Raw genomic sequence first — 14,291 nt, 5'->3', positions numbered from 1 at the left:
AAAGAGCCGTCTGGATTCTCCTTTTCAAGTCCCTGAGACAAATAAACTTGAAGCTCATTTAGATGTGAAGTTTCATCATAATTTTCACCTTGAGACCCCTGAACTCCGTCCAAGATTTAAGAGCTTTTAAGCCCGCAACTCTTTTAGAGGATTGTGAGCTAGACGAAGTAGGGGTTGGAATAGTTGGCCTAGCATGCTCTAAGGCAAGTTGATAAGCATTATAAACTGTTTGAGCGTTAATCTTAATTGAAGCTTTTGCATCTGCAAGTGTCGCAATTTCCTCATTTGAAAGATCTAAAGCCTTATAAATATTTGAATACCAAAAATGAGGACCTCCCAATTTCATTGTAGGATTTAGCATTGCAGCAAGACCATAAATAGGAGGGATAGGAAAAAAATATTTTTTAAACTTTTGTTTCATTTCATTTATAGCAAGTTCATAAATATCCCCACCCTCACTAAATTCAACAAACAAATCAGATAGTGCTGCAATATAAACTAAACAGTTTGAAATAGTAGGATAATATTGCCCAGAAAATGCATTTGTTGCAATTTGAAAATGTTCTAAAAAATCTAAAAGAATTTTAACATTAGTCCAATCTTGAGTGGTAAGCATTTCATCATCATCTTCACCACCTACCCGAGAATTAAACGTTGCATTAATTGGGTTTCTATATTCATATGCTACTACTAAACTTTCGTACATACAATTCCATCTAGTCGGGCAAGGTTTAGGAACCTTTCTTTCTCTAAGGCCATATTCATCACATTTTTTAAAATACTCTCTAAGTCTACTTCTACGGTTTGAATAAAAAAGCCAATTAAGAGCCATTCTAACCTTTTCAATTTCTATGTTTAATATTCGCATACCATCACCGACAATTAAATGATAAATATGACAAATACATCTAACATGGAAAATATTAGTAAATGCAGGATTTAGTGTTGTTGTAAGCATGCCTATAGCACTGGTGTTACTAGAAGCATTATCCATTGAAATTGCCATTATTTTATCGCTAAAGCAAAAATATCTACAAATATCTGCAACAGTGTTAGCTATAAATTTACCTGTGTGACGCGAATTAATTATTCTATATGCAATTATGCGTTTTTGCATTATCCATTCTTCATCTATCCAATGACTTGTAACAGTTAGGTAATCACAATCATTACCACTTCTACCAATATCAGTAGTAATAGAAATCCGATTAGGTATATGAGTAAATAAATAACGCAAATATTGTTCATATTCATGTTTGAATTTATAAATATCACTCTTAACTGTTGCGCGAGGCCAACCTTTATAAGTAGGATTAAACACTCTTCTAATATAATGAACCCAATTAGGATTAGAAGCAAAAGTATAAGGTAAGCACATAACAGTAATCATCTTTGCTAATTCTTCACGATCTCTATTTGGATCGTAATATAAAATACCTCCAGTGACAGTGTTAATTCCTGGTTGAACTAGATTTGAACCTGTACTAGGGTTAATCGCAGAATCTACACTTGTCCCCTCTAGATGCGCTTTCATTTGAAAAAATCTAGCCTTATCTCTAGGGTGTGTTTTTATGTGCCTAGTCAAACTACCTGTGCCGCTACGGTCTCCTACATATTTATGCGACATTAATTTCCCACAAGTTTTACACTTAGCCTTATTTTTTTCTCTTACTTGAGTAAAAAAATTCCAAACTAATGATGTTTCTAAGCGTTTAGCAGGTTCTCTATTAAAAGTAGGAGTTTCTACAGGTGGGTCGACCGGTGCATCACTTGGGTTATTAAGAGGACTAGTAGGTGTATCATCTAAATCCGGTGCTTGAGTTTCATCATCATCCTCATTTTCCTCATTATTTTCTAAGATGGTTTCATTAGGATAAAGAGCATTCATAATTTCATCATCTAATCTATCACCTGGTGCAACATTATGATAAAATTCACTATCGGTAAATTGAAAACAAGGGTGATCACTATCAAGAATTACGGAAGGAGGAGGACGTCTAGGTTGGCGACTACTTTCAACTTGCTTATCTTTTCTAGGTCGGGGAGCCGGGGAAGGGTAGTTGGTTGGCCACTACTTTCACCGGTTTTATCTTTTCCTTTACCAAACATTTTTTTCAAAGTAAATGCCATATTAATTATAATTATGCAAACTAAACCACACAAAAATATATTATAAAAACGTAAGAGTTGAAACGAGTTTACCGGATTGCCGAACAACTTCTTGAAAATTGAAAATCGTTGAACACTTGAAAACTTCAATTCAACAACTTCACAATTTTTCACGAAATTTCAACAATAAATTAAGTAATTGTAGTAGAGAGATTGAGAGAGATTGAGAGATATTGAGAGATATTGATGAATTGGTGAATAAAAATGAAAGAATGAGGGGGTATTTATAGTTGAGAAATGGGGAAAAGTGTAATTATATAAAGTTTGGGGTTAAAATAAAGTTTGGGGGCCAAATGGCCATTTTTTTAACTTAAAAAACGGTCATATTTTCAGCCCAAACGGCTAGATTTTAAATATGGCCGTTTGATTTTTTTTTTTTTTTTTTTTTTTTTAAAATAGCCGTTGGGCCCGCCAGGCCCGCCAGGACCGGCCCAGGCCCGCCTGCCGGTCCCGGGCCAAACGGTCCCGGGCTCGTGGGCTCAACCATGGAGACCAGCCCGTGACGGGCTCAGAGGCCCACCAAGACCGGCCCACCCAGGACCGGCCCACCAGGCCCACCAGGCCCGTTAGGACCGCGGGCCCGGTCCGGTCCGGTTCAGGCCCGGCCCACCGAGCAGCATTACATATAGCCCTTAAATGTAAAGCATGGCATAAGAATGAAATAAACATATAAAAATATTTCTAAAGACTCTTTCTTCTTCATAATCTTCAACATGAAAATAGCATATAAGAATAACACAAAAATCTGAAAATTTAAGCACATATAGCATAATAGATCATCTAAACTTTTGCTAGAACAATTCTAAATTAATGGGTACTCACTCGCTCTAATTAAATAAAGATAAACTCTTTTAAGCAATTCATCAAACACCTTGTATGTGTGCTTTTGTAAGTTAAACCACTTTAGTAAAGGGTTATATCAACTCACCTCAAAACTTCTCGAGCCAATACGTAGGCCCCAGTCCAACTGACACCAGTCAAACAATCGATTCTACAACAACCAGTGCATTTTAATCAATTTTAAAGTACTACACCTAAATATGAAATTTATTGTTGATATAGAGGAAGAAGGGAATTAACTATTCAATTTCTACCTATTACCACGGTAGGATAATTATCAATAGGGAATTTTATATACCCAAGTTCAAGGATTAGTGGTTTGTAAAGAACCCTAGGATTTTCGAGCAATTTCAGGTTGCCTCTGCTTCGAACGTCTGTGTTCTCCGCCTCTTTTTTTCTTCTTGTTTTGTTTGTTCGAAACAAGCTTATGCCGTTTCGCCTATCTGAACGAGAAATACGTCATTCTCATTATAAGGCTTTTAAGCCTTTTGTTGACAATAGCCCCTTTTATGGGCTTTAAGTTTACTTCTTTTTTTTTCTTCTTTTTTTCTTAACTAATAATTACTAATACCCACTTTTAATAATTAATAATATTAAAAATTATTAATATTTTTCCTAATTGTATATCCAATTATTTAAGTGTATATATATATACACACACATGTATATATATACATATTTCACTATAGGCAAGATAAAATAATAGTAATAATAATAATTCAGTTCTATAATTAGCTTATCTTGAAACTTTTATAAATTTGAGGAGTGTTGCAAAAAACTGCATGAATAATTTATTATCTTAGTACATCAAGAGGAAAATCTTTTTGTGTTAAAATAGATGAAAAAGTAATATTTTTGTAACTGGGCTGGGAGTACTATGGTCATTCCACTTTTTTTTTTGTTTTGTTTGAGAAGTCTGGCTATATCTGCGGTGAATTGTTTCGTGCTACAAGTCAAACTCTCTATACCAGTCTCGTTTGTTCCGATATTTTTTGGCTGCTATAGTGAAGTAGTGTTTTAGACGACATACATTATGACATAATATAAAAATCGGTTATGAGAAAAATATGGTTTTTATAGTGAATGGTTGTTATATAAGGATAAGTAGATCTGGCTGTATATACTTTATGCTTTTTCCTTCATGTTCTTGTGTTTTTTTTTTCTACTTCTCCTAATAAAGGTTTGTGTACTTTTTGTACATCAGACTTGAAAATTTGAAAGGAAGGAAAAGGAAAGATACTTTGGCTTGACTAGTGAGAATTACATAAATGGAAAGAGGAAAACAAAATGAAGGAGAAACAGAGAAAGGGGAAGGAAACAACTCATCGGTATGTCATACAATACCTATACGTATTAAAACCAATATTGGCTTGGATGATTATTCATATAATCCTCAAGAGAAGGCGGAAATACGTCAAAAGACCCTTAAATTTGCCAGTATATTTCATTTAGACATTCGAACAAAGGCATGTTTTAATTGTGCACCTGAACATATAAAGCTTCTTGATCCTCGGTTAAATATGCAAGAGGTTGTTTTATATGTATGTTTGAAAGTTACCTTTATTCATCTCTTCTTCCAGAAAATGGTTATTGAGATTATTTACTAAATCATTAAAAAGGTAAAAGTGTTTCAATGTATGGTTATTGGAAATACTCGTTTTTTTCTTTAACGCTTGCTTTGTATTTTGAAGCAAAGCCCTCTACAACTATGTTAGTTGCCAGTCTACAATGCATAGTAAAATTTGTCAGACAAATTTGCAGCTTTGAAAATTTGATATTAAATTAATACATTTGGTCTTTTGATAGGTCTCATCTTATGTACTTCGCAAGGACATTTTCAATCTTCTGGATTTCATAGAGAGGTTAAAGAATGGACGAGATCAAATTGTTCTTGACATGTATCAAATTGAAAAGCTGAAATTGGAGCTGACATTTATGTCAACATTTCTTCAGCTTTCTTGTTCCAATTTGGATGGTTTCAATGCGAAAATGTCTCGCAAAGTACAACGGGTCGATGATCTGGTTCGGTCAGTTTTCTATGAAAGTGGAGATAACTTGCTGGTTAAATATGACATGGATCATGTCGTTCCTCGCGTCCTGGAAAATATCAAAAGTTGTATCAGCTCACCACATCATTCTAAATCAAGGGTCACCATGACTGAGGAGCAGTTGGTTGAACTTTTGGAATCGCTCCTCTTGAATCTCTGTGATCTTCCCAAGCACTGTGCGGAGTTGAAGACAAAATACGAGATAATTCAAAATGTGTGCAACAATATAAGAGATTTCCTTGGGTTAAAAGTAAATGGTTGCATTGAGCATGAGACAATTGAATACGTCTTACCTCAATTTCAACTTATGGCTGAGAGAGTAGGACACTTCTGTTTTGTCCTTTTGACTGATCAACTTAGTGTCCCTCAACTCAATTTCAAGCTAGTTGATCTACTTGTGAAGATTATTCCTGTTGAACTGGAAGTTATGCATATATGTTCTACAAATTTTACAAATTCAAAGTCAACAGAAGTTGGACACTTCTTTAAGGAGCTCCTAGGAGCCTCTCCATACATTCTTAGAGAATATTTGATTCATCTGCAAGAGCACATGGTAGCTGTTCTTACTGCTGGCACTTCAGCTCGAAACGTTCATGTCGTGATAGAGTTGCTATTGATTATTCTCACAGATATGCCCAAGGACTTTATTCATCACGACAAATTGTTCGATCTCTTGACACGTATTGGAGCACTTACCAGGGAGGTATCCATTCTTGTTTGCAACTTAGAAGAGAAATCAAGGGGTGAAGTGAATACCAGTGAAACAAACTGTGGCAGTCTAGACTTGCTGGAGAGTATTAAACTACTGAAGGAAGATCTCAAGCATGTTTTCCAGAAAGCCCCCGAAGACTCATCTCAACTAAGCTTCCCCATGAGTGACGGACCACTCTTCATGACTCTTCTACTCAAAAGCTTAAATGACTTGCTCAATTCCAATGCATATTCGGTTGTTTTAATAAAGAAAGAAATTGGACTGCTGAAAGAAAGACCTAGAATTCATAAGACCGTTCTTCACGAATGTTGAGCAAGAATTGAACAGAGATCTCTGGACTCGTATTCTAGATGTGGCATATGAGGCAGAACATGCCATTAATTCAATTATTGTCAGAGATCACGGTCTCTTGCAACTTATCTTCTCACTTCCGGGTAACATAGAAAAGATCAAGCTTATCAAAGAAGAGGTATCAAAGAAGATCCAAAAGAACAAGGGTCTTATTGTCGTAAACTCTCCCAACAAGCTAGTTCAGATTGGGTTTGAGGATGAGACAAATTGGATAATAAGGAAGCTCACTAGTGCACCAGCAACACTAGATGTCATTTCGATCATTGGCATGGCAGGGGTTGGAAAAACTACTTTGGCTTACAGAGTATATAATAATAAGTCTATTGCTAATCATTTCGATGTTCATGCATGGTGCACAGTCGACCAAGAGATTTTGTTGTTCAGATGCAAAATTCAGTGAGGATTTTGTTGTTGGTGATAAGCTTCAAAGAGAGCTATATAGAAGGAGGTACCTAATTGTCTTGGATGACTAGTGGGATACTACAGCATGGGATGAATTAACAAGACATTTCCCTGAATTTATGAAAGGAAGCAGAGTTATTTTAACAAGTCGAATGAAGAAAGTGGCTTTTTATGGACAACACTACAGTGATCCTCTTTGGCTTGAATTGCTAAATCTAGAAGAAAGTTGGGAATTATTACAGAGAAAGGTATTCGGAGAAGAAATTTGCCCTGATGAACTATTGGATGTTGGATATGAAATAACCAAAAAATGTAACGGGCATCCGTTGGTACTTCATCTGATTGGTGGAGTAATTGCAACGGAAGAAAAGAACAAGGCTTTGTGGTGTGAAGTTCTAAACAGTTTGAATTCCATTTTATTAGACTATTTTGAATTCATGAAGGTTATACAATTTAGTTATGACCATTTATCAGATCACTTAAAGCCGTGCCTGCTTTACCTTGCAAGCTATCCAAAGGATGAATATATTGAAATATCTGAATTGAAAGATTTATGGAGTGCTGAAGGACTATTGGAACAGATTGAGATGAAAAGTGTGGAAGAAGTAGTGGAGGTTTATTTGGATGCGTTAATTTCCAGTAGCTTGGTAATAGTTTCCGATGAGAGAGCTAGGGCATCGAGTTGCCGAATTCATGATCTTGTGCATGATTTTTGTTTAATAAAAGCTAGAGAGGAACAGCTGTTTGATTTCATAAGTTCAAGTGCTCCGTCTCCTCCTTCAGAACGGGTGCCACGTGCAATGATCATTCGTTATGACCGACGTTCTTTTTCATTTGGATGAAAATTTTGTCCTGTTCAATCCAGAAAAGAAAAATCCTTATGTTAAACGCCTCCTCTCTTTGAAGGTTTCTGATGGGAAGCACACTCATCTTTCCTACAACTGTCACCTAAGACACTTGAGACTTCTTAAAAGGTTGGAGCTGCACAAAATAAGATTGACGTATTCTTTGCTGAATGAAATAGGCATGCTTGTTCATTTAAGGTGCTTAAAAATTCAGATGAAGGCAAAAGCTCTTCCTCCGTCATTTTCAAACCTCTTGAATCTGGAAACTCTTGTGGTGGATAACCAGGGATCAAACATGGTACTATCACCTAGTATTTGGAGTCTTGTAAAGTTACAACATGTGAGCATGGATAGTTGTTCGGTCTTTGATTTGGATACTGATGAATCAACAGTATTAGAAGAGGACTTAAAGTTAGAGAATTTGAGAATATTGTATGGTTTCCTCTTCGGGAAACAGAGAGGATGTTTTCAAAAGGTTTCCCAACCTTCGAAGCCTTACATTCACCATTGAGGAACCCTGGCTTTGTTCAGCAGAGCAGATTTGTTTTCCAAGATTGGATATCCTTGATGAACTTGAAGAAGTTCACACATATTTTTGCCCATGTATACATCAGTGTGATTTTCACTTCCCTTCAAGCTTGAAAAAACTTGTATTGGGGAGCTTTGCTCTGCCATCCAATTCACTGTCAAGAATTGCGAGACTGCCCAACCTTCAAAACCTGAGTCTAGAAGAAGCAATCATCCAGGGGAAAGAATGGAACATGGAAGAAGAAGACACCTTCGAGAATCTCAAATCGCTGACATTGGATAGGGTGTCTTTTTCTAAATGGAAGGTTAATGGAGAGGAATCCTTTCCCGTGCTTGAGGAATTACAAATACTAGACTGTACTGATCTTACGGAGATCCCGGACAGTTTTGGTGATACTTTTTCATTAAAGTATATCTCACTGTTGGGCAGCCGCCAACTTGAAGTTTCAGCCATAAGGATTAAGGAATATGTTGCAGATATGACGGGAGAAGACAAGCTTGAGGTAAAGTGCTACTCCTGAGTGCATGCGCGAGATGGGTCATGGTAGGTCCTTAATTATCTGGGCAAATCTCTGTGAGTATGTCATACGAATGTATTAACTTTATTCGTACATTAATTTCCTTTTATATTATTTTTGTCCATTGTGGTTAATACAGTAACTGATTATCAAGTGTTACTACGACTTCGATCTGTTCAATTTCTTTTTGTTTCCCTTTTGTGTGTAGACAGCAGAACTATCCTGAAAAATAAGTATATCATGTATGTTCCAATTTTTTCTATTTGCTTCTTACTCTGACTATGGTTCTTCTATTAACAACTCTGTTTGCCACTTTAAAATGCAAAAAATCTCAAATCGCTGCTTTTTCCCATGTAGTTTTGAAACGTTTGAAGTTTTCTTCAAATGACATATTAACCTATGTTGCTGCCTGGTGACCAGGAGGTCACGGGTTCGAACCGTGGAAATCGCCTCTTGCAGAAATGCAGGCTAAGGTTGCGTACAATAGACCCTTGTGGTCCACCCTTCCCCGGACCCCGTGCATAGCGGGAGCTTAGTGCACTGGGCTGTCCTTTTTTTAATATAATATAGTCCAGATAGAAGAGATAAAATTTTCAGCAGATAGATAAAAAAGAATTTTTAACACTAAGAATTAACTTACTGTGATACGATGATCAACTTAGGAAGTAGACAATGAAGCATCATCTATCTGTAGCCATAGATGATATCTTAGTGCTTTAGACGGTCTATTAGATGGTATGATCTCTGAATTTCTTTCTAATACAAGTGACCGATTGGAGGTAATGCATTTGCAGCGAATATAAGAGCAACAGAAACAGTTTCCCCTTTGCCTAATTCAGTGTTTATTGAAAAGAATGATATACATTCACCAGTCAAAAAAAGATGATACACATTTGCTTGGACTATGTGATGCTTGTAAGACTCAGATGGTTCGGGCACATTCAAAGGAGGAGCACTGATGCACCGGTGAGGAGGTGTGAGCGACTAGCTGTAGTGGGCACGCGGAGAAGTAGAGAGCGACCTAAGAAGTATTGGGGAGAGGTGATCAGACAGGACATGGCGCGACTTAGGATTACTGAGGACATGGCCCTTGACAGGGAATTATGGAGGTCGAGCATTAAGGTTGTAGATTAGGGAAAAATTGTGAATATTTCTACAGCACAATAGAGTGAGACTAGCCAGTTAGGAGTTAGACTAAGAATGTCATTGCTCGTCCATTGATGCAGGGCTTTACCTGCTAGTTTTTACTATACCAGCCATCTATTTCGTATTTCGTATTCTGTATTTCATATCTCTTATATTGCTGTTATTTTATTATGCATTTTTATGGTACTAATATATCGTCTCCTGTTGCTTTTTTGAGCCGAGAGTCTCCTGGAAACAGCCTCTCTACCCTCCGGGGTAGGGGTAAGGTTTGCGTACATATTACCCTCCCCAGACCCCACTTGTGGGATTATACTGGGTTGTTGTTGTTGTTGTTGTTGTTGTACGTGATGCTTGTAAGTTCCTCTCACAGCCAGAAGCGGACCTATGCTATACAGAGAGGGGTCATCGGCACCCGTAAAGTTCGGCAAAAATTTCATGTATACATGTATATGTCTTTAGAAAATAGTGATATATTAGTAGTGAACACCCAATATACAAGCAGATTTTGGTTGAATCGAAAAGTGCACCTGCGACTTTCAAATCCTGGGTCCGCCTCTGTTCACAACACCTGTCCTCACTTTAGTACTAATTGAGTTTGTTAACAGTAATGCATGGGTTTTTCTTTCAACGGAAGTTACAAGATTGAAGGGGAGCCTTGGGCAACGGTCAAGTTATCTCCGTGTGACCTATAGGTCACGGGTTCGAGTCGTGTAATCAGCCGCTGGTGCTTGCGTCAGGGTAGACTAGACTGCCTACATTACACCCCCTTAGGGTGCGGCCTTCCTTGGACCTTGTGTGAAAGCGAGATGCTTTGTGCACTGGTCTGCCCTTTTTAGAAGTTACAAGATTCTCTTCAGTTCTTGTCACTCTCTATACACTCTCTATAGTCTTTGTAATTTTTACTGCAGAACTGTTGTCCATATTATCGGTGTCTCACATTGGAAAAACATTGGCAACAGTTTGTCGTTGCTTTGGAGGGTTATTATTGGGTGAAATTCAAAAATAGTCAAATTTACAAGTAGTAATTGAAAAATAGCCACAGTTTTAAAAGTAATCGAAATTTAGCCACTTTTCATGTAAAGATAAATATAAACGAAAACACTGTTCAAAATGCAAAAAATATTCCAGCATAATATACTGGAGTTCCAGTATAATATATTGGACTTCCAGCATAATATGCTAGAAGTTCATACACAAGTGCTCCAATTTCCGGTATATTATGCTTGAACTTTTCGTGTTGCAGCAAAATAGTGCCTATTTTTCAATGATTTTGCAAACGCTGACTATTGTTCAATTACCGGTCCAAAAACTGACTAGCTCGTGCTATTTTCATGTTATTATTTGAATATACAGCTGTAGACTTGCACAAGAATCCTTGTATCATTAGTAAGCTGTAGTAACATCAGACATGCAAAACTGCAGTATAAATATGCTCTATAACCATCTTTGAAATAGCAAGCAGTTGAAAACCAGAAGATGTTCCGAGTGTGGATCGGCACATGCAATTCAGGAAAAACCATATTAAAATATAAAGTGTGTAGAACCAAAACACAACATACAGATGCACATAAAGTGAAAAGTTGATATGGTTTTCCTGGGAAAAAATTACAACTGCGTTTATAGAAAAATTACAATGAAGTGACACGAGACTTTAGAAAGAAGTGTAATGATGAGGATGATGAAAATCTAAGTGCTAAATTTTACATATGGAATAGGTATTTATAGAGACTCAACAAGATAACTAATACTTTTTCAATCCATATATCCTTAAAAATTGGATGACACATTTTCACAATTAATAGATGTATCCTTTAATACCTACCCCCAATATATTGTGTTGGTCTCTAACTAATAATACCAACAAAGCTCACGTATTTTGTAGCAAATGCCATGTGATTAATAGCACAAGGATTAATAATGGTTTGTATATCCAATGCTTTGCATATGCTTACTCCATCAGAGCACATATGTGCACATATTCTCCGTAAGACGTGCAGAGAGTTCGGGAAAAATCGTACTCCACGGGTATGCTATAGACAATCTACCATAATACAAATATTAGCAACTATTTTCACGACTCAAACTTGTAACCTATATATCATACATAGATAATTTTACTGTTGTTCCAAGATTCAACTTCACACATTAGGTTGCCTGCATACTTAGGGCCCGTTTAGCCATAAGAAATTTTTCACTTTTTTCAGATTTTTTTTTTACTTTTTCGGAATCAGTGTTTGTCTATGAAAATTTTAAATTTCACTTGAAGTTGAATTTCGAAAGTTTTCGAAAATTTAAAAAACTCCAAAAAGCTGTTTTTCAAAAATTTCATTTCAAATTACTCATAAAAATTCAAAAACAGCTCCAAATTGCATTCATATTCAAACACAGCTCTAATTTTCAAATATCCATTTCACTTAAATTTTTTTTTTTACTTTTTTCCCGAAATTTTACAATTCTTATGTCCATACGCCCACTTAATTTTCTCTTACTTAACTATTCATTTTTTGACCACTTTCTCAACGTGTCCGGTAACATGTCGGAGCTAATTTTGATTATATTAATTGACATCTATATAACTATTGAAATATGCTATTTGTTCACTCTTACTTGTTCATTATTGACTTTATATACCCTTTAAAAAATAATAAATTAAGTGCATAATTTATCATGATACATATATTAATTGGTATATAGTCTTAATGAATTTGAAAAATGATTTGGAATGAGTAATTAATGCTAAGGGCAAAATCACAACCCTTTCTCGTTCCTTTCATGTTTATAGTTTTTTTTTTCCTCCGTCTATTATTCGTTAGCTAACATGTTGCTAATTATATAATTATCATGGCTACTACTAAAATCTGGGTGTACATTTTATGTGACCCGGTTCTAATTCCCAACAAGGTTAAATAGAACGTATCGTGAATCACGGGTGCATTTCATGTAGCGTGGCTTGCGATATGTTTTTAATAACCTTGAATTAATTCTTTAAATAAGTAAAAGCGGTTTTCAAAGGTTAAAATGCACATAGGTTTCAAAGACGTTTTAAATTCAAATAAATAGGCCAATTATAACAGTTGAGTGACCGTGCTAGAACCACAGAACTCGAAAATGTCTAACACCTTCTCCCGGGTTAACAGAATTCCTTACCCGGATTTCTATGTTCGCAGACTGCAATACAGAGTCAATCTTTTCCTCGATTCGGGATTTGAACCGGTGACTTGGGACACCATAAATTATCCCAAGTGGCGACTCTGAGTTTAATAAATAAATAATCCCGTTTCGATTGTCACTTTAAGTTGAAAAAAAACTCTTTTATACTCCTTTTCGGGGGTGTAGGAAAAAAGGAGGTTTGACATGCTTAAAATGAATTGGGTGTGTGTCGGCTGGACTTGTCTTCACGAGAGGCGTCGTCACGACCGGGTCTGGATTTAGGGTCGTGACATCTGAGATCTTCAATCAACTTGTGATATTTGTTGATTTGTGCAGTTATGTCCTTGTCCTCCGTCATCTCCCACTTGTAGTAGTTTTCAATTACAAACTTTTGTTTAGTAGCATCTTCAACAGTGTACTTTGTTATCATTGACTCCCAGATTTCTTTTGCCTCCTTATAGAAAACGTAGACATCGAACAATTCGTTAGAAAGAGTAGAAATTATATGTCTACATACCTTATTAGCATGAACCCATTGATCCATCTGAATGGAAGTTGCTTCAGTTGGCTTAGGATCAGTAAGTGCAAAAGCAACTTCATGCATATCCAAAATAGAAAGCACTCGTTCCTACCAACGCTTAAAATTATCTCCACCAAAAACCTCAATTTTCGAAACATTAAGAAAAGGTCTAGCAAAGGTAATTGGTGATAGGACAACAACAGAAACAGTTGGTGCGGCAGGTGTAGTAGCATCAACAACAACATTAGCAGCGTTATTCTCCATAATAACTACGTGTAAATATCCTTAAGATTGTTGGAAAAATTGGATGATTATGGAGAACAAAAAGTTTAGCTTGAGGCGTGTCAAGGATACTTTCCTTAAGGATATTTTGCCCACACCGTGATGAATATTATTAGGCGTATCCCTCAGGATTCAACAAACCCTTCTAGTATAATTAGGAGGAGAAACAACAAAGACTTATGAAAAAAAAATTATGCTCAAAAGAAAAGGGAAGAAAAGTTTTAACTTTGTTCACTCTCCTACAAGATGAATAGAGAAATATATATAGTCCAAAACAAATGGACTATCTTTCATATAACGTCCAAGCATAATGGCTTTTTCAAAATAGAATGACTGTTACAAACAAACGTTTTCATTAGAAAATTAAAACGTTTTGAAACATCAATACAATTAAGACTAAATAGTCAGTTTGCTTTTGATTGAGTAACGTCCAAAATGAAAAGCCATTAAGGCTTTAATAAACAAAACATAAAACCATTTAAGACTACAAAATGTCTACAAATCTCATATATACATATATATTAGTATTAGTATCCGCGTGGATGCGCGGACACTAATCATGTCAAATATTTAAGTTATTTGAATTGTATGTAAATAATCTTAAAATTGACATTTTCTCAGTAAATATAAATAATCATTGGATATTAAATACATATAAAAAAATTAGCAATTTCTTCTTTTTTTTATACCATTCTTGCCGATGTCATTGGATCCTAAAAATAGTGAGGAAGCAAAATAATAACTCATATTTATGGCAAAACAATCAAATGTTGAGACAAT

The 14,291-nt window shown here is 35.9% G+C and overlaps 2 protein-coding genes across 8 annotated transcripts in view; both read left to right on the top strand.

Annotated features, from left to right (window-relative positions):
• LOC107761698 (uncharacterized) overlaps positions 1-8,675 on the top strand; it is a 33,128-nt gene extending 24,453 nt beyond the window's left edge. For 5 of the 7 annotated variants that reach the window (XM_075225644.1, XM_075225642.1, XM_075225641.1 and 2 more), the window contains 2 exons: positions 4,214-4,337; positions 4,816-8,675. In XM_075225644.1, the coding sequence (XP_075081745.1) occupies positions 4,278-4,337; positions 4,816-6,081 (1,326 nt within the window). In that variant the 5' untranslated portion in view covers positions 4,214-4,277 and the 3' untranslated portion in view covers positions 6,082-8,675. The remainder of the gene's footprint in view (positions 1-4,213; positions 4,338-4,815) is intronic. The other 2 variants (XM_075225646.1, XM_075225643.1) reach the window with 1 other exon arrangement.
• LOC142166096 (putative late blight resistance protein homolog R1A-10) lies at positions 6,675-8,639 on the top strand. Its single transcript, XM_075224514.1, has 4 exons — positions 6,675-7,344; positions 7,388-7,842; positions 7,982-8,398; positions 8,622-8,639. Exons 1-4 carry the CDS (start codon positions 6,675-6,677, stop codon positions 8,637-8,639), a joined length of 1,560 nt encoding a protein of 519 aa, XP_075080615.1.
• Positions 8,676-14,291: the final 5,616 nt, after the last annotated feature.

This window comes from Nicotiana tabacum, chromosome 11 (assembly GCF_000715075.1).
Source record: "Nicotiana tabacum cultivar K326 chromosome 11, ASM71507v2, whole genome shotgun sequence".
Classification (NCBI taxonomy): domain Eukaryota; kingdom Viridiplantae; phylum Streptophyta; class Magnoliopsida; order Solanales; family Solanaceae; genus Nicotiana; species Nicotiana tabacum.
The sequence above is the reverse complement of the archived record's forward strand: the minus strand, read 5'-3'. Positions and strand labels throughout refer to the sequence as shown.

What these genes read in the sequence shown, in the direction of transcription:
- LOC142166096 (XM_075224514.1), top strand. Translation starts at nt 6,675, where the DNA reads ATGAAGAAAGTGGCTTTTTATGGACAACACTACAGTGATCCTCTTTGG. An exon ending in GATCATTCGTTATGACCGAC is followed by an intron (nt 7,345 to 7,387) that starts GTTCTTTTTCAT and finishes TGTTCAATCCAG; the next exon opens with AAAAGAAAAATCCTTATGTT. An exon ending in AGAGAGGATGTTTTCAAAAG is followed by an intron (nt 7,843 to 7,981) that starts GTTTCCCAACCT and finishes TGTATACATCAG; the next exon opens with TGTGATTTTCACTTCCCTTC.